Below are 20,151 nucleotides of genomic sequence, written 5' to 3' on the forward strand. Positions count from 1 at the left end.
TTAAAAAAATAATTAAAAAAATAAGGGTGGGCTGGTTCCCAGCCTCTGAGCTACGTGGAATGATGAAGAACCACCACGCAGAAGCCTGCAGTGGCTCCCAGAGACCTGCTCGCCCCCCTCCTGACCACTCCAGTAGCTTCTAAGCTGGTTTCCTCAACAGCACCTCCCCCTCCCCCAATCCCCAGGCACCCACCAGAATGATTCTGCCACAATACACTTTCATGTTACTCCCTTGCTCAAGAGCTTCCAACAGCTTCCTCTTGCCCCACACAACACACTCAGCATCTCTCTACCTGGAAGGTACAGGACAGACTTTCACAATCTGTCCTGTAACTTCCCAACTTCCTTTCCTACTCTCTGTCTCTAATCTCATCTTGTCTCCCTATCCCTCCCTCCCTCTTGGATCTCTCTCTCTCTCTCTCTGTCTCTCTCTCTCCTCTACTTCTCTCTCGGACTTTGACTTACAGGGAGTATCCTCCCGCTGCCTGGGTCTCCCTCTCCAGTCTACATTTGATCTACCCCTCAGGGCCCATTTGTACTCCTCCACGAAGCCTTTTCTATCGCCTGCATTCTCAGGATTTTCTCACCAATGAACTCCTACCTATCTTCGCATTAGCTCCACGCAGCTCAGCCACCAGCCCGGCTTCTAGCCACCCACTTGTGTGGTGGCCTCACCTGGGCTGGAACCATGTGTGTGTCAATTTCCTGCTCAGTGCCCACCAACTCAGCACCTTTTATATATTGAACGATCAGCAGATGCCCACAGCCTAGACTGACGGTATTGACCACACAGGTTTAACTGGGGCTGCCAGACCTTCACAAGCTCCTCTGACCACAACCACCTTCACTCCTCTGCCCCCCGTGTCTACATTATTCTGCTGCAGAATAATGTAGGGGTCTTCATATTTAACCCTACCCATCCCCATCTATGCCAAACATCCCAGCACATAGAGTGCACACAGCAGAGCCATCCCCCAGAAACCTCACTGCCTGTACTTACGTCATTGCTCTCATCTATGGCTTCGTTGTTTAATTGATAGCCACAGCCCTTATTAGAGTTCCTAGCATATCAAATTTCTACCTGTTAAGCCCAAAGGGTAAGTTATACTTATTTTTGTTTTATCCTTAGGACTAAATTATTCATTGCTGTAGCAACCTTTTAACAAGTTAACAGTCTTGGGAGGAGATACTAGCCACCACTAACAGACAACCAACTAAGGCCACTGGGCGCGAACAAACTCACTCCACTAATGTATACCCACTGGTGAGATGTAACTGGAGGGCAGGTTACATAAGAAACTGGCACACAGGGTACCCAGTATTGTGTGTGACATCAGGACAGGCCTGCAGGTATCAGGACACATGCAAAGGCCTCTGACCCAGTTGCCTGCAGAAGGACATCAAAGCAGGCCCAGTGCCTGGGAGCAGACAAGGCTGCTGTCCAGGCTGAGATGAAGAAACACCCAGGCCTCTTCAGGAGGCACAGAAATGACCCTTGAGCAGGGCCAGCCTGAACCAGAAACAAGGACTGTCCTTAATTCCAGATTGCTGAGTTTCCCCAAATCCTGAGTGAAATGTCATCACCTATCCCTTCCATTCCTGTGTCTATACAGGCCAGAGGCAGGTGTGGCTTTGCAAATGAAGGCCCAGGGAGGGAAGCAGCAGTGTAAAAACTGCCACAGAGAGAGAACTGCTACAGAGCCCAATCCCCGATGCTCTGGGGAGCCAGAAGGCCGGGAAGGGAGGGAGAGGGAGGATCTGCTTATTAGGGGCAGGTTCACACTTGGAGCATTATGCCACCAAGCCACCAGATGGAAACTGCAGGCCTCACCAACATAAGCCAGAAAGAGACGCACAGCTAGTGCCAGGGGCCTCCCCGCCTCCCCTCCTCCCAGCTCCAGGGAGGTACATGGGGGCTTTCAGGACAGAAAACACAGGAGGCCCAGGACTAGAGAGGGGCTGACAGGCCACATCACCCAGACAGAAGTACCATGCTAGGAACAAGGAGATTGTGGCCTGCCCTCACTGCTGTCAGTCGCCCCCAACTCAGCAGGCAGTGCAGATGCGCGAGGTTGACCCTGCCCGGCCATGCATTGCACCATCTTGCATCACTCTTCAGAGCTCTGCACAAGGACATCTGGTCAAAGTACTGCATCCACCACGCATTTGCCCTTTAGGTAGCTGGCCACAGTGGAGCCCATCCCCATCACTTCCTCTGGGACTGCTCTCTCTGTGCTCACGATGTACTCCCTTGTTCGCACTGTTCTTATCAGCAGGGCCTCCTCACCAGCCCCTTCTCAGCCCTAACATCTCCAGGGAAAAATCTCTTCCAGAACCCTTCGTCTGGGTGGGTTCCTCCTCCCTCTCCTCTCCCACGGTATTGTGTTTTCTGTTGTTGCCTAGATTCTGGGGGGTCCATGAAGCAAGACTCTCCTCCAGCATCTTCCCTGCTCTCTCCCAGGCCCTGGCACCAAGCCTGGCCTGCAGGTGCTCCCTTAATACACACTGAAATGAACTAAACTGGGGAGGGCTGAGGTTAAGCTGCTTGCCCCAGGAGCACCCTACCAGCCACTGGTGTGTGGGGTTGGCAGTGCAGAACCTTAGCATGGGCTTTGCACCTAAAGGTGTTAGAAGAAGGGAGGGGCAGTGCCGCACATCGTTACCAAAAGGATGGAAGAGAAGACAACAGTGGAGGAGAGACAGCACCATGTTTTTGGATGAAAAATGAGTAGAGTTTTAGTAACTGACCGAGCAGAGAGGAGGAAGCCATCCCCTTAATGCCTGAAGAGGGCATACCTAAGGAGCCGCCCATCACCCCAAGGACACCAGCAAAGCTCAGGACTTGAAGGGACAAGGTACCACAGAAAGAAAGGGTTAATCATAGGGCTAGACACAGGGGTTGATTGAAAGCCTGTCCTCAAAGCTGTAATACCCGTAGGCCTTCACTGCACAGCAAGGTGACTCTTACCAACCTCATCAGTGCCCCTACCAGATACTGAAGGTTTATCAACCTTCTGGAGAAACTGAATTATAGGGACTCCAAAGTTGGGAACACTAGCACAGTGGAAGGTGGAAGTAGGTGAGGCTAAACGCAGGGAGATTAATGAAAGTCTGCAGTGAATTTTGGGACTCCAGCCTCCTTCCCCTCCTTGGCTTCCAGAATGCAGAGAGAAGAGATGATACTGTATTCACAAAAACAGAAAGAGGATTCTATTAAAAAATAAATTTTAAAAAGAAACAAAAGAGCTCACAGAAATTAAAATTATACTAGCTGAAGTTAAAAATTCAATAGATGTGTTGAAAATAAACTTAAGGAATATTCTTGCAAACACAAACAGAAGGTCAAAGTCAAGGAATAGAAGAAAAAAAGAAAATCTGAGTGATAATCTAAGATGTCAAATATTTGACTGATAGGAGTTTCAGAATGAGAAGAAATTATTAAATAAACAGTCTAGAAAAGTTGTCAGAACTGAAAGACAGGAGTATTCAAACTCCTGGAATAATGAATTTTCAGAGCCTGGAATAATGAATTTTAAAAGAGATGGCATTGTGGAATTTCAGAAATAAATTTTATAGATAAAAAGAAGACACTAAACATTCCAAAGAGTGAAAACAGGTCACTTGCAAAGAATTGGGACTAAAATAGCATTGGATTTTGCAACCACTTTACTGGAATCCAGAAGACAATAGAGCAATGTCTTCAAAATTCTGAAGGAGAATGACTGTCATACTAGAAGTTTCTCCTCAGCCAAACTGTCTATTAAGGCTGAGTGCAGAATTATAATTTTTCAGGCATAAAAGTACTCAAAAATTTCTTCCTTGTTATTCTTTTTTTCAGGAAGATACTGGAAAAGGTGTTCCACCAAAATGAAAGTGTACAAACACCAAGAGGAAGACCTGAAGCTAGAGGGACTGGGCCCCAAGATGGAAATTTTCAGGGGGAAAAACAGAACTGAAGAACTGGAGTCTTTGGGATTGAAAGGAGGCACTGAAAATATCCCTAGAGGGTGTGGTAAGAATTAGAAATGGGACAAAAAACTATGCTAATGAGGAAAAAAGAGGCAACTATTAACTGCAGATAAAACATAAAGTTTAAAAACAGTGGAAACAGTCATGATACAACCAGCTTGACTCTACAGTAGGTGCTATTTATATAATTGCAACTTGAATACTGAATATCCATAGACCCCAAACCATAATAGCTATCTTGGGAGGGTGATGAGGGTGGGGAAGAGAAGCATGTTTATGGGGTGGATAATAAGAGACCTGAATTCTGAATTACCATAATAGATAACACAAAAGAATTCATTGATAAATAGCAGTATAGAACATGTTAGATTGAAATACAGATTTCTATCTGAAGAAACAGCTAAAAGTACTTGCTTCTAGAGAACAGGGATGGGAGCTGACGAGGGACAATGGGCAGCATACTACTTTTCCTTACAAGTGTTTTAGTACTATTTGATTTTTTGAACTATGCACACATTACTTTTTTCAAGATTAATTTATTTTAAGTTTTTGAAATAAAGTTTATGAACCAAAAGAAAAATTTTGGCACACTAACCATGAGTCTCTGTAATCATTAAAGTTGCCCTACACTATAAGCCCCTACTCCTCCCCCAAACCAAACACAATCATCAATATTTCAATTAGCTCTAGTTCAAGTTCCTACACACTATAAAAAAAAAATTACAATGTCCTAACCTAACCTCTACCATCCACTCCCCTTTCTCAACCTCAACTTGAACTTTTGGGGAGTAGTGTGCTGGTAAATAATTTATTACTCAATTCTTTGAAGGACAAGAGTCCTAATTTGTAGCTTTTGCCAATTTCCATGGTGTAAATATTCTCACTGTGGCTGATTTCCAGCTATCACTATGATGTCACTGAATGTGGAATTGGGAAAGGGTATACAGGTCAGCTCCAGCCAACTACTGCCTTTGGGCCTTTCTAGCCTCATCAGCCGCCATGCTTCCCACCAGAGCCAGGGCATTGGAGAGACCTGGGTATTCCATCCAAACAGCCAGAAGTCCACAGCAGTATGCAACAGCAGTAGAAGTGGATAGTGAAGGGAAAAGAAGTGGTCTGGCTCCAGTAAAAGGGTTAGCAATTTGTGACCTTCCGTCCTTCCCCACATCCAGCAGAGTTACCTGTTCATTGGTGACCCCTGGGCGCAGAGTCCCATGCTTATAGTCTTCCAGCAGCTGCACAGCCTCTCTGAGACGTCTCTGTAGGGAAGGGAAAAAAGGGACATTGAGGGGCACAGATCCAGGGCTCCAGCAACTCTTTGCCATGCAGGAATGCATCTGTATTGATCAAGTATTGACAATATCACGGTGGACAAGACCTGCCCTCCAGCTCATGGAACACACGTGACACAACAAAGAAGGATGCAACCTAAACATCGATTCGCAGGGAAATGGCTAAATGGCAGTGGTATAGTAATACTATGAAACATTATTTGGCAGTTTAAAAAATGAAGTAGATCTATATGCGATTCTATGGCCATATCTCCAAGATATTTTTGAGCAAGAAAGAAAATTGCAGAGCCATATGATGCTACTCTTTATACCCAACAACCCCCCCCACACACACACACACAGAGAAAACAGTATTTTCTATGAGAATATATATGTGTGTAAATGCTTCAAAAAAGCTCTAGAAGGAAACCCCCCAAACTGGTGACAGGGATTACCTTGGGATAGGAGGAAAGGGCCCGACTTAGCAAGAGGTGTGATAAGGAACTTTAATCTTAACTGTAATCCTGAAAGTTTTTATAAGGAGAGCATATTTATGTAATAGTGCTATAATTTCTTTTCAACATTTTAAAAACACTAGCAGAGATTTGCATACTAAAGTGCATATGGCTACAGTAACTGATAGGGAAAGAGAGAAAATAAGGATAGAACTGTATGATTTTTTAAAATATTAAAAGCTAAAGAGACAGCAACAGTGATAGAAGGCCACTTGGTCCACCAAAACACCTATATAAGAATATTCAGAGCAGCACTATTCAAATAGCCCAAAGCTACAAACAATTTAAATGTCAATCGTAGACTGAATAAATTGTAGTCTATGTACACAATGAAATATTATACAGCAATTTTTAAAAGCAAATTACATTACATGTTACAGCAAGGATGAATCCGACAAACATAATGTGGCCGAATGCATTTTCCAAAGATGGTCACCCCAATATCTCCCATCCCCCATGCTCTTCTAGAACCTTCTCACATCCTCATCACAGGTAGAGTCTATGTCCCCTCACCTTGGTCCGGGGAAGGCCTTCATGACTGCCTCAATAAATAGAGTTTGAAGTTAGCTCATAAAAATGCCTTGCACCTCCACCTCATTCTCTTGGGATGGTCGCTGTCTTGGAACTCAGTCAGCATATTATAAGGAAGCTCAAGCATCCTATGGAGACACCCACATGGACAGCAACAGCTCCAGCTGAGCCACCAGCTGATAGCACCAGCTTGCCCACCATGCCTGAGATCCACCTTGAAATGGACCTTCCAGCCCCAGCCAGGTCGCCCTGGCTGATGCTGCGTGGAGCAGAGATGAACCATCCCCTCTGAGCCCCGCCCAGATTGAAGATCAGTGAGCAAAAGAATTGAGAGTTGTTTTAAGCCACTATATTTTGGGGTGATTTCTTACATACAATAGACTGCTAATACGCATGATAAGCAAAAGAAGTCAGATGCAAAAGAGTATATAGTATATAAAGTTTAAAAAAAAAAAGTCCGAACTCACTGGTGGTAGAGGTCACTATAGTGTTACCTTTAGGGGAACTGACTTGGAAAGGGCATGAGGGGCCCCTCCAGGGTACTGGAAATGGAAATGTCTGATCTGAGCGGTGGTTACATGAGTATAAACATATGTCAGAATCCATTAAGCAATAAATTTAGGATATGTTCATTTTACTGTATGTATGTTGTACCTCAAGAAATTAACAATAAACAGACAACAGGGATAGAAAACAGCCTCTGTCAAGGGCAGGTGAAGGGCCCAGACATCAAGGATGCCCAGCATGGCTGAAAACACCCAGGGAGCTGCTGTTCCCCTTTTGATGGAGGAGGGACAAGGCCGGCTGGGAACGCGAGTGCGGAGACCGCAACATCAGCCGCTTGGTCTAAAGACAGGGGCAGCACCAGGCAGGGCACCCAGGGGGTGGACAGCATGTCTGCTGAGCCAGCTGGCAGGGGGGATCTCATAGGGTGAAAAATGATGCAACAATGGGAATAACTGCCAGCCTGGACAAGCCAGCCAGGCCACCCCGGCCCATCCGGCCTGTGTGTGAAGCACCCGAGGCCCGCAGTGGTCTAACCCAGGGCACCAGGGCCAGGAAAACTTGCTTGGGAGCAAGCTGACTGCTGCAGAGCACTGTCCCTGCCCTTTCAAATGTATGTGTTTCAATTCCATAACTCCAGAGAGCCTTCCTGGAATCTGTTTCCAAACTGGAGATAGCCTTGCGCTTTCAGGGTCACCCTCCCCCCTGCTCCCCAACCCCCGCCACCACGATTAATCCATGCTGCTTAAACAAAATGCCAGAAAAAGCAGAAAAGCACAAAAAAATAATTTTAAATGACCTGTAAACATACCACTGAGATAACCACCTCAAAAGTGAGGGGGATGTTCCTTCTAGACTCAATACATTTGCTTTTCATGTCAATTGTTGTTTTAACTTGCTTAAAAGTCACCCAGATAGCAAGTGAGCGCTTTGGTATTTGAGTCCAGAGTTAAGTCAGACCCTTTCTCAGTCCGCCCAACACCCCAAAGCCTCCCAGTGATGCAGCAAGCTCCCCGCCCCAAGCCTGCTTCCTCTCTTGCTGCAACTTCTGCCTTCAGACAATGAGTGCTCCACTTTCCACCACTGAATGGTGAATGGCCCCGTGTTCTCATTATTTTCCCACTCCAGGGATTCTTCCGAGTTCCTATAGCAACCTGGCCAATTTCCATCTCATTTGACACGGTCATCAAAGGGAGGCCTCCTGCCACAGGAGTGAGTTCCCAAGAGCCCTCATCTTGGCATGGCTTGAGGAAGAACTAAAGCCAGAGTTCCTGAACACAAAGCTCAGACTCCAGGACTGAAGGAAGCTAGAACGGGCTTTTCTGCCTCTGGGCCTTGCTACCCTCAGCCAGGCCCCCCTGTCAGAGGCTGAAGGGCTGGGGCTCCAGGCTACCCTCTGGGGCAGGCGAGTGCCTAGGCCACTTGTCTTGAGAGGTCCCTGAGGGCTGGCTGCTCTGGGGGCTGGTCTCTCCACAGAGAAGGGGCAATTTTCAAGAGACTTGAGGGACAGGAGGGTCAGCCCTCCTCTCAGCCCGATGCATTGTGAGGCTTTTCAGAAAGCCCCCGGCATGTGAGTGCAGGGAATGCTGGAGGGTGAACTTTGCAGAAAGTTTGTTCAACCAGGAACAGGCAGCCAGGTCCTGAATGCCAAGGGGTGCGGGGCCCCGCCAGCTGGAGGCAAGGCTGGGGCTCCCAGGGGCCAGGGGCATGGACGGCCCAGGCTCCATCACCAGCCTGCCTGCCTCTGAGTCACCTGCCAGAAAGTGTCACTGTGAGGGTGTCTCCTTGTATTTGGCAGGGGCATGGTCTCCAGAAGGTCCCTCTGCAAATGCTGGCACCTGGGAGGGAGGCCTGCTCCTGGGGCAGAGAATTTTAACAGAGGAGAATCCTGGCCCCAAGTCTGAGGGGAGGGGGAAGGAAGCAAAGGGGCAGGAATGGAGTGTTAGGGGAGTGGACAGAAAGGGTAAGAGACCAGGCCAGACAGAAATGGGGACAGAGGGACACAGGAAGGGAAGGGCACAGAAAGGAAAGCTGGGAAGAGTCATCAGAAGGAAAACTCATCTTTTTTTAGGGGGAAAGAAGGGGAAGCATAGCACACCCCCAAATTAAATGCAGACTGAGTATAATCCCTGCTTGGTTAAGGAAGGATGACAAACTGATATAAATATTTAACTTATAATAATATTTAATATATTAAATAGATGATGGGAGTGATAGCATCTGGCCAGGATGTGAGTAGCACCCAGAAATATTTCACCCCGCTTTTGGTAAAGGGGCCCACCCATTCTCCAGGCGGAGCTTGCATGTTCCCACCTCCTGACTTTGCCCATACAGTTCACTTCACCAAGACACCCGTCCTCCCCAAGTCCATCACCAACCCCATCCATCCTTCAAGGCTCACTTCTCCAGGAATCTTCCAGAAACGCTCCCTCCTGTGAACAGTCAGAGAGCATTGGGTTTGCACCTCTCTAAGGTCCCTGACCACTTACTGCCCACATTACCTGTCAGAGATTGAAAAGTGCAGGGAGCAGGGGACTGGTTTGAGGTATCTTTGCAGGACCACAGGACTTGCCCACCCCAGGCCATCACCAACACAGGGCCACAAATAATGTGCATTTAACAAAAATGAAGGACTGAGGCTTCTGGGGGGAGAGGCAAAGTGTATGGTTTAGAATCCAGGTTCCAAAGTATCAGACCAAAGTCTGTTGAGGGTGATGCAGGTTTTAAGAGAATCCCCAGATTCCATGAGACTGTGCCCTGTTCACAGAGGATATGAATAAAAATACCGTGTGTGTGGATGTTAAAACCATGTAGGCCATCCCCTTTCTGAGACAACTGGGGCCAGAGAGAAAAGGGCATTTCCTTGCCCAGGGTCACAGAGTGGATGGGTGGCACCTGGAAACCCATTGCATCCCAGTTCTGGGCCATTTCCCTGAGACATCAGCATGGAAGACCCTCTTGTCCTCATGACAGTAACTGAGAGAAGGGAAGTCTCAAAACAAAACCACAGGAAATCCTGCACCTTCTCCCCAACCCAAAGCTGATACTCCAAGTAAAAAAAGTGGGCACCCCACTCTCATTCAAAGTTGAGCCCAGCATGACAGAGAGAAACTGGAGAGCATGTTTAGAGAAAGGGTGCAATTGAAACATGAGCATTGCAGGCAAAGCTTTGAGAATCCCAAAGCTTGCAGAACTGAAAAAGAAAGAAAGAGCACTGTCAGGCATCAAGGAGAATGAACTGACAGTGGGTGGCGTCCACATGGAGGAGGGGTGGCTGGCAGGGGACCAGCACGTTATGTCAAGCGGTGTTAACTGCTCAGCATCTATCTGATTGTTCTCGCCTGGGCCAGCCTTGCATCTGCCAAGTGCAGGGCCATGCATCCTTACCTTGTCTGCAACCTTGGCTGGATCCATTCCTATTGTGGCCCCAGGTGGTGGGACTTGTGGGCCAAAGCTAATGATTTCTGTGCATGCATAGTGCTAAGCCCTCCTCTTGTCTTCCTTGGGCCCTCCTAAGCCCCTTCTTGTCCCCTCCCAGCAGTCCAGGGACCTGCAGGGCTGTCTGGCTTGGTTCCCACTAGCCACGAGCCACCTTCTGGGGGGCCTAAGGAAAGAGGAAACCAGGACTCATGGGGAGAGGCCCTGCTTTCCTCGTGGCCGACCTCCGGCCGCCTTCAGGGGGCCTATGTGAGGTAAACTAATATAACTCTGGCAGCATGGCTGGTAGTACAACCTCTAGAAAATAAATCTATCCAGCTATCCCAAAAACTAGAAAAACAATTGTGGCCTCCAGCCTGGATATCCTACTCTTGGGAATTTATTCTAAAATTAATTAATTAATTAATTAAGCACAGATGAAAAGTGGCATGCCTGAGACTGATTTTTCTTCCTTCCTTTCTTCTTCTTTTTTTTTTTTTTGCAGGATCACAAAAGACAGTAAACAACCTATCTGTTATACCTGTAAGTCTAACACTAACGGTTACAAAGACTTGGAAATGCATGAAAAAAGCAAACAAAAAGTCTATGTTCAAATTAATAAGTATGCCAAAATGTGTGCAGATAGGTAAGAACTTGAAGTGTATAAAGGTACTGACATTTGGGTATTTTTAATAAAAAATTCCATTAAAGCCCTGGCTGGTGTGGCTCTGTTGGTTGGGCTTCGTTGTCCCGTACACCAAAAGGTTACCAATTCTATTCCCAGTCAGGGCACATGCCCAGGTTTCAGGCTCGATCCCCTGTAGGGAGCATGCAGGAGGCAGCCCATCAATGTTCCATTCTCACACGGATGTTTCTCTCACTCTCCCCCCTTCCCTTCCTCTCTCTAAAAATCAATAAAAATATTTTTCTAATTCCATTAAAGATTTTTTTAATTAGAATATCTAATGCTGTCTAGAATGCATGTAAATGGACACCCTCGCTCACTGCTACTGAGAGTATAAACTGATATGATCATGGTACAGGTTGGTGCAATCTGCAGGGCAATTTGGCAATATATTCAAAAGCCTTAAAATTACTTTCATGCAGGAATTCCACTTCTAGGAATTTATCCAAAGGAAATAAAGAGGAAGATGGGGAGATTTATGTACAAGGATATTTATTGTGATATCATTTATAATGGCAAAAAGTATTGAAACCACCCAAATGGTCAACAATAGAGAAAATGACTAAATAAATTATAGAATAACCACATGGTAAATTACATGCAGTTATTAAACACATTTTGAAACAACATTTAATGACAAGGAAAAATGCTCATGATATGCTACGTGGAAAAAAGAATATATATCATGTATACATTTATGTTATGTATACAAATATATCATATGATTCTTTATGTATCTATATAGAGAGATAGAGCTACATTATACATATTATGTAAACATCCTAATTTTATACATAAACATACATCAAAATGTTACTGGTTCTTATTTCTGGCAGGTGGGACAATAAGCAGTTTTTATTTTCTTCCTCAGATTTTCATATATTTCCCCATTTTAGAGATTAGTACCAGAATCACATCACATCAGGAAGCATAGAATGTCAGTTTTCTCACTGTTAGTGCTAAGTTTGATCACTTGGTTAAAAGGGTGTCCTCCGGCCATTGTAAAGGTACCTTTTCCTCTTCGTAATTGCTAAATAATCTTCAGAGTGATACTGTTTGAGAGCATAGAAATATCCTGTTTCCCAACAATCTTTGCTCTAGGGAAATAGCGTCAATTAATAATCCCAGTTGGAATCAGCTGTTTCACTGAGGACTACACAATGGCTGTTTCCTCTATATTTACTGGCTGGCATTCTTCTGTGAAGAAGAACTTCCCTCCCACATTTTTAGTATTATTATGGACTCAAGGATTTATTATTATTATTATTATTGTTATTACTCAATGTATTATAATCCATTGCTCTTATTCTTCTTAATGTTCAAATTATCCCAAGTGTGGCCAGCCGGTTGCCCTTCAAGCCATCCCATGTCTCCATCATTCCCTGAACACTTTCGTACTTTATGTAACAACTCTCCTTGCCCCCCACGTGGATTTGCCCATCTCTCCATGCCCTAGTTCCTTTTGGTGGATAGTGGCACACTGTTACTGGGGGTCATTGCTTCTAGGCCCTTTCAGTGAACAGAGCCAGGAAATCAGGAATATACGTGTGTGTGTGTGTGTGTGTGTGTGTGTGTGTGTGTGTGTGTGTGTAAATCATGAGTTCATATTGATACCTCCAATTCAAATTCAACATCACATAGTTCTTTGCCTTTTCCTCTACTTCATATTTGTATCTCCCCACTCCCACAGTGAGTTCCCAACACCAGTATAAATCCTTAGTTGTTCTATCCTACAATATGCCCCAAAAGTTTCAGATTACAACACCAATACTAGTATTGAAATGGCGTTATTAACACTATTTCAGTTCGTTTTCTATGCCCTTTAGGATGATAATCTATTGATCCTTCATTCCCTTAAATAATTATTGAATTCAGAATAGCAAATTCCTTTTATCTTCGGTCCAAAATTGAAAGCAGCTTAGACGTCAGCTGGTGCAGCACTGCCCTAAGAAATCTAGATGGAAGCTCATGACCTCTGTGGAAGGCCAAAGCTGGGGCTTCTGCCAGATCCTCGAAGCTCCTTCCTCAGGCCGGATCCCCCCCACACTGCACCCTCACGGAGACCCACACCTTCAAGATCCCCTCAATAATCTACCCTTGTAGACATTTCATGAACCAGGCAGACTTACTGACTCCTCTCCAGGAATGACGGTGGAGGGGACGATACTGGGTCACGTCAACGACTATCACAAGCACAGGAGGCGTGACCCACTTCAAAAGGGCCCCCAGGGGCCTGGCCAGTGTGTCTCCGTTGGTTGGGTGTCACAGAGGTCACTGGTTCAATTCTGGGTCAGGGCACACCCCCGGGTTGCAGGCTCCTCCCCGGCAGTGGGCGTGCAGGAGACGGCACATCGATGTTACCCCCTCACATCGATGTTTCTCTCCTCTCCCTTCCTCTCTCTCTAAAAATCAATATCCTATTAAAAAAATTTAAAAAGTGCCCCAGCCCGGCCTGTCAGCGCACGGGGTTACTGGCTCTCCTTCCCAGTCCTTTCCCTTCTGCCTCCTCTCTCCTCTCTCCTCGAGGATCAAAGCGGAGTTCTCCCCTCTCTGCCAAGCAGACCAACCTCCTTCTCTGAAGCCAGGCTCAAGACATTCACTAAACAAAGACAGTCTTCCTCCTAAGAGAAATTACAGTGAATAAAATTTCCTCCGCCTCATCACACAGAAGAGGGCTGGAATCTTTTGAAAGCTTGGTCAGTTATAAATTGCAAACAAGTAGCCTCAAAACTCTGTCAAGACAAGTCTATCCACTCATTCAGCTACTGCCCCTCGGAACAGGGTCACCGGATGGCTCACGCTGCCCAGGATCTTTCCACCTCAGGAAACTAGTTTCCAGAGCCACCTCCTCAGGTCCTCCACTATCCTCCCACCCGCACAAACAGGCCCGTCCTCCGACTGGGCAGCCACCGCCCACACTCCTTCCTAGGACACCAGCCAAAGGCCCTGGAAGAGAAACAGTGTTTTGTAGACAACAGCCATGGTCTGTGAGCCCAGAAGGGGAGGCTGGCCCTCCTGGCAGCGCCACCATTCACGGGGGAGGGGAAGGTAAGGGACCTTTTCCTCTCAGTGCCTCCAATTTCTCATCGTGTTCATGCAGGTGGCCTTCCGAAGCCACCGGCCTGGACTAGAACCAGTGAGGGCCTGAAGGCCCTACTCATGTCCCTTCCAGAATTTTTAGGGCCTAGATCTCCTGTGGGCAGAAACTTTCCAAAGGCCAGCAGACAGTGCTAGAAACAGTCCCCAGCTGGGGTGTGTTTGGGGGGGGGTCACTACGGGAAAGGTGAAGATCTTTCTGGGAAGGCTCATCATCTTTGATGAGGGGAGGGAACTTGTGAATTCTGAAAAGTATTCTAAAACTATTTTGCATTGGTTTTATTTTCTAGTTAGTAAATAGTTAAGTTGCTTCGACACCTCAATGAATAGTAAAATACGAGATTTTTGTGTGTAGTAATGGTATTTAGGCCCAAATGGTTTAGTGATATACAAGACTGTTGGGGCCATTCAGACTGCGAGAGCTGAAGGAAGAAGTGGTACAAGACAGAGGGGAATGAAGGGGTCTAGGCCTGAGAAGAGGGTGGACTGGAGAGGAGGGCGGTGTGAGTCCCCGGCACAGGTGGCATGTTGCCCCATAGCCGCCAATTCATCCCCGAGGCCCCTGCCAGCTCATGGTGATCTGGAGAGCACTGAAATCCTCCCCACCTACTGAGTCTCCCTGACATCTCTCAATATGCCTCAAAGTTCACCATTAGCACCTCCATCTTTTGAGGTAAGCAGTGGGCTCTGCTGACTCCTCCATCAAGCAGGTAACACTTATGTTGGGATTTATGTGGCAACTGTATCTAGTTTTGTACCATTCTAGAACTTTCTAGAAAGACACATAATCTAAGCTAGGTAAGTAGTTTCTCTAGTTTGGCACTCTTCCAAATTTTTGTGTGATCACATAGACAACTCCTTAGAAAAGTCCAGGCAGAGCAGAGAAGTATAGCAGCCTTGCCCTTATGAGGCAGTAGGCCCAGGGGGGCAGGTAGGGCCAGCCAGTAAAATACCTGAGCCCTCTGTCCTGCTGAGACGCAGTGGGAAACCACATGGCAGGTTAATGTCCACATTTCACGTTAATGGGCTGCTCCCTCGGGCACAGTAGGCCCAGGAGTCCAGCAGGCCTTGTGCTCCTTTCCACCATGGCTTTTCCCTCCCAGAGCTAATCAGCTCTGGGGCTGAAGCAAGGCAGTGCTCAGCACAGAGGTGTGCAGGGAAGTGCTATCCACTCAGGAAGCCAACTAAGGGACTCAATGCCTTGCTCAGGGTATGTGGCACAGGGCAGGAGCTCAGGCCTTCTGCTCACTGAGTGTTCTCTACGCTCATTACCTGAACAGGGATGCCAACAGGCTAAGAGTAAGGGTTCTGAAGACAAGGTTAGCTGGGTTCAGACTCTGGCTCCATCACTGGCCAGCACCATGTGCATGAGACTTACCTTCTGTCTGTTTCCTCATGTGAAAAATGGAACTGTAACAGTATCTGCCTCATGTGTCGCTTTGAGTTAATGTGTTGAGCTGATGTATGTAAAATGCTCAAACACTGCCTTGCTCACAGTAAGTGCTTAGTAAATCTTTGCTATTTTGTGAGTGCATGCATTCTTACACTCATTTGTAAATACATATACAAAGGCTACAAAGACACACTTCTTTGGATAGCTGAAGTTAGTATGTTTAAATCTGACAATACCAGGTGTATTGGTGAGGCTAGGGAGCAACTGGAACATTGCAGATGGAAATGTAAAACGTGGAGCCGCTCTGAACAGCAGTGTGGCAGTCTCCTATGAAGTTAAACATATACTCACCACACTTACCATATGAGCCAGCAATCCCATTCCTAGTTGTTTACTTGTAGAAATGAAAGCATATGTCCACACAAAGAATGCTCACAGCAGTTTTATTTATAATAGTCAAACACTGGAAACAGCCCAGGTGTTCATCAACAAGTGGATGGACAAATTCTGGAACATCCCTTCAATGGAATACTACTCAGCAGTGAGAAGGCATGCAGTACTGATATGTGCAACAATGCAGATATATCTCAAAAGCATGATGCGAAGGAAAAGAAGCCAGGCACGCACTGCTGCATTCCATTTATATGACATTCTGGAAACAGCAAGACAGAAGGGACAGAAAACAGATGGTTGCCAGAGGCTGAGCAGGGGAGACTGACTACTACGGGCATGAAGGGACATCTTCAGGTGATATAAATGTTCTACACTGTTACTGTGGGGGTGGATTCATGACTGAATACGTTTGTCAAAATTCATAGCATGGTTCACATATAAAAGGTAAATTACCTATGAGAGGAGGGTACTGGGTAGGAACAGTGCATGAAGGATACATTTTTGTTCTACTTAAATATCTGTACTGTTTGAACTTTTGTAATGAGCATGTAATTCATGTACTTGGAAATAATTTTATTAAAGTTTGAAATGATGATGATGATGATGATGATATATATCTACGTTGAAGGGACGTGGTGAGATCCAAATGAAATGAGATAATGCATGTAAAGTACACACACAGATGATCCACGGATCTTCTAAAGTGACAAGGTATAAAGGCCAAGGGGCCTCCACAAGTGACAGCCATGACTTACCTCAGTGACAAAGAGTGTGCGAGGGTCGATAATATCCAAGAAGTGCCTGAAGCGGCCATAGAAGGATGTCTGGAGAAGGGGGTGGGAGAGGAGAGATCAGCTGCTAGACCATCCTCCAGCCACTGGGGAACCCCGCCCCACACCCCACAGTCCCCAGGCCTCCCCACACGGGAGGTGAATACCAATGAGGCCTCACTGCTCAGTGACCTGAGGGCAGCTTTCCCAGTATGAGGGCTTTCTAACATCAATTCAGAAAGACCATTAAGACTCAGTGACTGTCCCAACTTCTCTTCAAGGTACCTCCCATTTTTCTCCCTTTCCCCTCAGTGTCCTGAGATCCTCTCCAAGCCTTTCAGTAGCTCCCCACCTCCCACCACCAAGCACACAGGCTGGAGGTAAAGCCTGGTCCCCCGCCCTCTCCCAGCCTTCCCTGACCACCACAGCCTCCCTGCCTTGCTTAGGACCTATGGAGTGAGGGAAGGTCCCTCTCCGAGGTCAAGCTCCCCATAGGCAGAGCTCAAGCACCACAGAACCCTGCTTGCAGCCCTCAGACCCTCCTTCACCCAGAGCTCTGGAGCTGTTGTGAGGCCCGGGATGAGGGACCGACTCCCTCCGGCCTTGCCCCAGAGCAGGTCCCTGGAAAAGAAGGGCTTTGTGCAAAGCAGGCCACAGGCATTAAAGCACAATGAAAGGAAACCAAGCAACCCTGCTGCTGGGCCCTCTGCCCCAGGGACAGAGCCAGCTTGGCAAAGCCAAGCTCAAGGGGAGGAGAGAGGGTGCCAAGCTAGGGGACAAAGGGAAAGGCTACAAATACTGGGGGTTCTTGCCTCGCTGTACTCCCAGGCTCTGTCCCAGATCCTCCCTGGAGGCCCACAGCTCTCCAAGCACTGTCCTCTGCATAGTGGAGGAAACACAGGCCTCCACACTCCCTCCCCTTGCTCACTAGGAAGCCAGACCCTGCAGCCAGCTTCTGCTCCTTTCCCTTCTAATAAAGACTCTGTAGTAGGCCCTGGATCACCTCAAAGTCCCCTGCACACACCAGGCCCCATGCTCCTCCATCTCTGCTCACCATGGCATGCCCACCTGGAGTAGCCTCTCCACCTCCTGCCTTTCACAGACCAGATCAAGCTTCAGCACCATTCCTAACAAAAACAGTTGCTTCTCTAACCTCTTACAGCTCAGGTGGCCTAAACCATGATGCTCACACTATTGTCCTGGCAAAATTTCACCTCTGCTAGTTTAATCTAAGGAAACAATCAGTGACATTCATAGGCTTGGTCAGAGGTATACTGTATGCTGAGAACACTCACTGCTGCATTATTTGTAAAGGTGGATGGTGACTTAACGCTATGCACCACTTGAAAGCATGTTCAGACAACGTTTATGACATGGAAAAATGCTTATGATGGTGTGAAATGCATATAAAGAGGGTGATTCCAATTAACAGACAAGGAAATAAGTAGAGCGAGGTGGATAGTAAATGGATAGCAAAGAGACAGAATGACACACAGATCCCGGTCCACTAACATGAACCAGGGTTCCTTAGGGAAGTCGCCAGTTCCAGGGCTGGGGCAGGGAAGGTACCAGATGAGACTGGTACATTTTTTTGTGCCAGAAAGCAATGAAGTGCCCCCTTCCCCCCACAATGATGGGGACATGTTAAAAGGACCAATGAAGGGCAGATGGACATTGTGTGCCTCCAGATGTGATACCTTGAGAAGTTCAAGATATCGCTCACATAGTACTCAGGAACGACTCAACCTAATCATGAAGAAACATCAGACAAACCCAAATTGAGGAGCATTCCATAAAATAACTGGCCTTATTCATTAAGTATGTCAATGCCAGAAAGACAAAGAAGACTGAGGAACTGGTCCACATTGCAGGAAACTAAAGAGACAACTAAATGCATCACATGATTCTGGATTGAATCCTGGACGGGAAGGGGGTAGGGAATGATATTCTCAAAGACATTATTAAGACAACTGACAAAAATGTGGGTCATAGATTAATGAAAGTATGTATCCGTATTAAGTTTCCTGAATATAGTAACTATACTGTGGTTATTACTATAGACTGAATACTTGTGTCCCCCCAATATTCATATGTTAAGTCCTAATGCCCAAGACGGTAGTAGCGGAGGTGGGGCCTTTGGGAGGTGGTTAGATATGAGGGCACAGCCCTCACGAGTGGGATTAGTGCCCTTATGAAAGAGGCCCAGAGATCTTGGAGAAGGTGACTGCTCAGCGAGCACAGAACAGCAGGAACTCAAGGAGGAGGTTGTTGGGACACTTCCTGGATGCAGTGGGGTCCTCGTGAGAAACCCTGTTTCTTTGTAGCTGCTTTAATGCCTGTCCTCCCAGCCTGAAGAATGGCAGGGAAGGTCTCTACTTTCTCAGTCTGATTAATTTTTATTTTCTCAGTAGTTGAAAATGTATGGCTTTTCTCCCCCCCTCTAAAATTCAGTCCCTCTCTTTCCTTAATTGGAGAGTCAGTGGATGTTTTTCGTTCCCTTTTTCTTTACCTGAAATGAGTCAGCCAAGTGATTCCTTCCAGTTCCTTTCACAAGAAAGGTGAGTCAGCTAATTCTCAGCAGGGGCTGGGGCCTGCAGTACACGTGGCCTTCCCACCTCCAGGCAGCTGGGGGAGAGGGGCCCGTGGGAGTAGCAGCTGAGGGCGACGGTCTGAGAAGGAACCTTCAGCCCTGCTGCACCCAGACCTCTAAATCACTAGGCTTAGGAATAAATACTCACTGAACCTGTAGTCCAAAGGCAGAAAGACTGGACCAGGCTGCACACTGAACCACCTGAGTATTCCAAAAAACAGCTGGACAGCCAGAGACTCAAACTCTACTGGCCTGGGGTGGGCTCCAGGCATCAGTGTCTGTTTAATAACCTGCCCAGGTGAGTGTGCAGCCGGGGTTAAAGCCACTGGACTAGAAGGTATTGACCCTTTCCACAGCACAAACCAGCCCCAGGACCAGCCCTGGGAAACAGTCACTCTCTAGTCTATGGGATAGAAATGACTGAAACATATAACTACCTACAAGTCACTTTCATTTGAAAACTTACTTCAGGCAAACTATGAGAAAATTCCCCATTGCCTCCCAACTCCGGAGTGAAGAGTGCATTTTCCTGCCCAGCAAGTTCCCTGCAACAAAGAGGAACTTTGTGCAACCCATATACTCTGCCACCATAGGCCTTGGCCAGTTTTAGAGCCCAGCACACCCACAATCAGGGAAATGTGAACAGTGCAATGGACTGAATGTTTGTGCCCCTGTCCTCTTCCCCCCAAAAAAGTCATGTGTTGAAATCCTAACCCCCAAGGTGGTGCTTTTAGGAGATGGAGCCTTTGAAAGGTGATGAGGTCATAAGAGTGGAGCCCTCATGAATGAGATTAGTGCCCTTATAGAAGAGACCCCAGAAAGCTCTCTCCACCCTTCTGCTATGTGATGTTACAGCTAGAAGGTGCTGCCTATGAACCAGAAAGCTGGCTCTCACCAGACATTGAATCTGCCAGCACCTTGATCTTGAACTTCCAGCTTCCAGGCTGTGAGAAATACATTTCTGTTGTTTATAAGTTACCCAATCTATGGTATTTTGTTATAGCAGCCCAAACAGAC

General features: G+C 46.8%; 1 protein-coding gene across 3 annotated transcripts in view; it reads right to left on the reverse strand.

The window, feature by feature from the left end:
- SFXN5 (sideroflexin 5) overlaps window positions 1-20,151 on the reverse strand; it is a 97,774-nt gene that overhangs the window by 73,707 nt on the left and 3,916 nt on the right. For 2 of the 3 annotated variants that reach the window (XM_087823632.1, XM_016202590.2), the window contains exons 2-3: window positions 16,530-16,598; window positions 5,151-5,228 (exon numbers count right to left, since the gene is read on the reverse strand). In XM_087823632.1, coding sequence (XP_087679758.1) covers window positions 5,151-5,228; window positions 16,530-16,598 — 147 coding nt within the window. The remainder of the gene's footprint in view (window positions 1-5,150; window positions 5,229-16,529; window positions 16,599-20,151) is intronic. The other variant, XM_087823631.1, reaches the window with a different exon arrangement.

This window comes from Miniopterus natalensis, chromosome 13 (assembly GCF_054644295.1).
Source record: "Miniopterus natalensis isolate mMinNat1 chromosome 13, mMinNat1.hap1, whole genome shotgun sequence".
In the NCBI taxonomy this organism is placed as follows: domain Eukaryota; kingdom Metazoa; phylum Chordata; class Mammalia; order Chiroptera; family Miniopteridae; genus Miniopterus; species Miniopterus natalensis.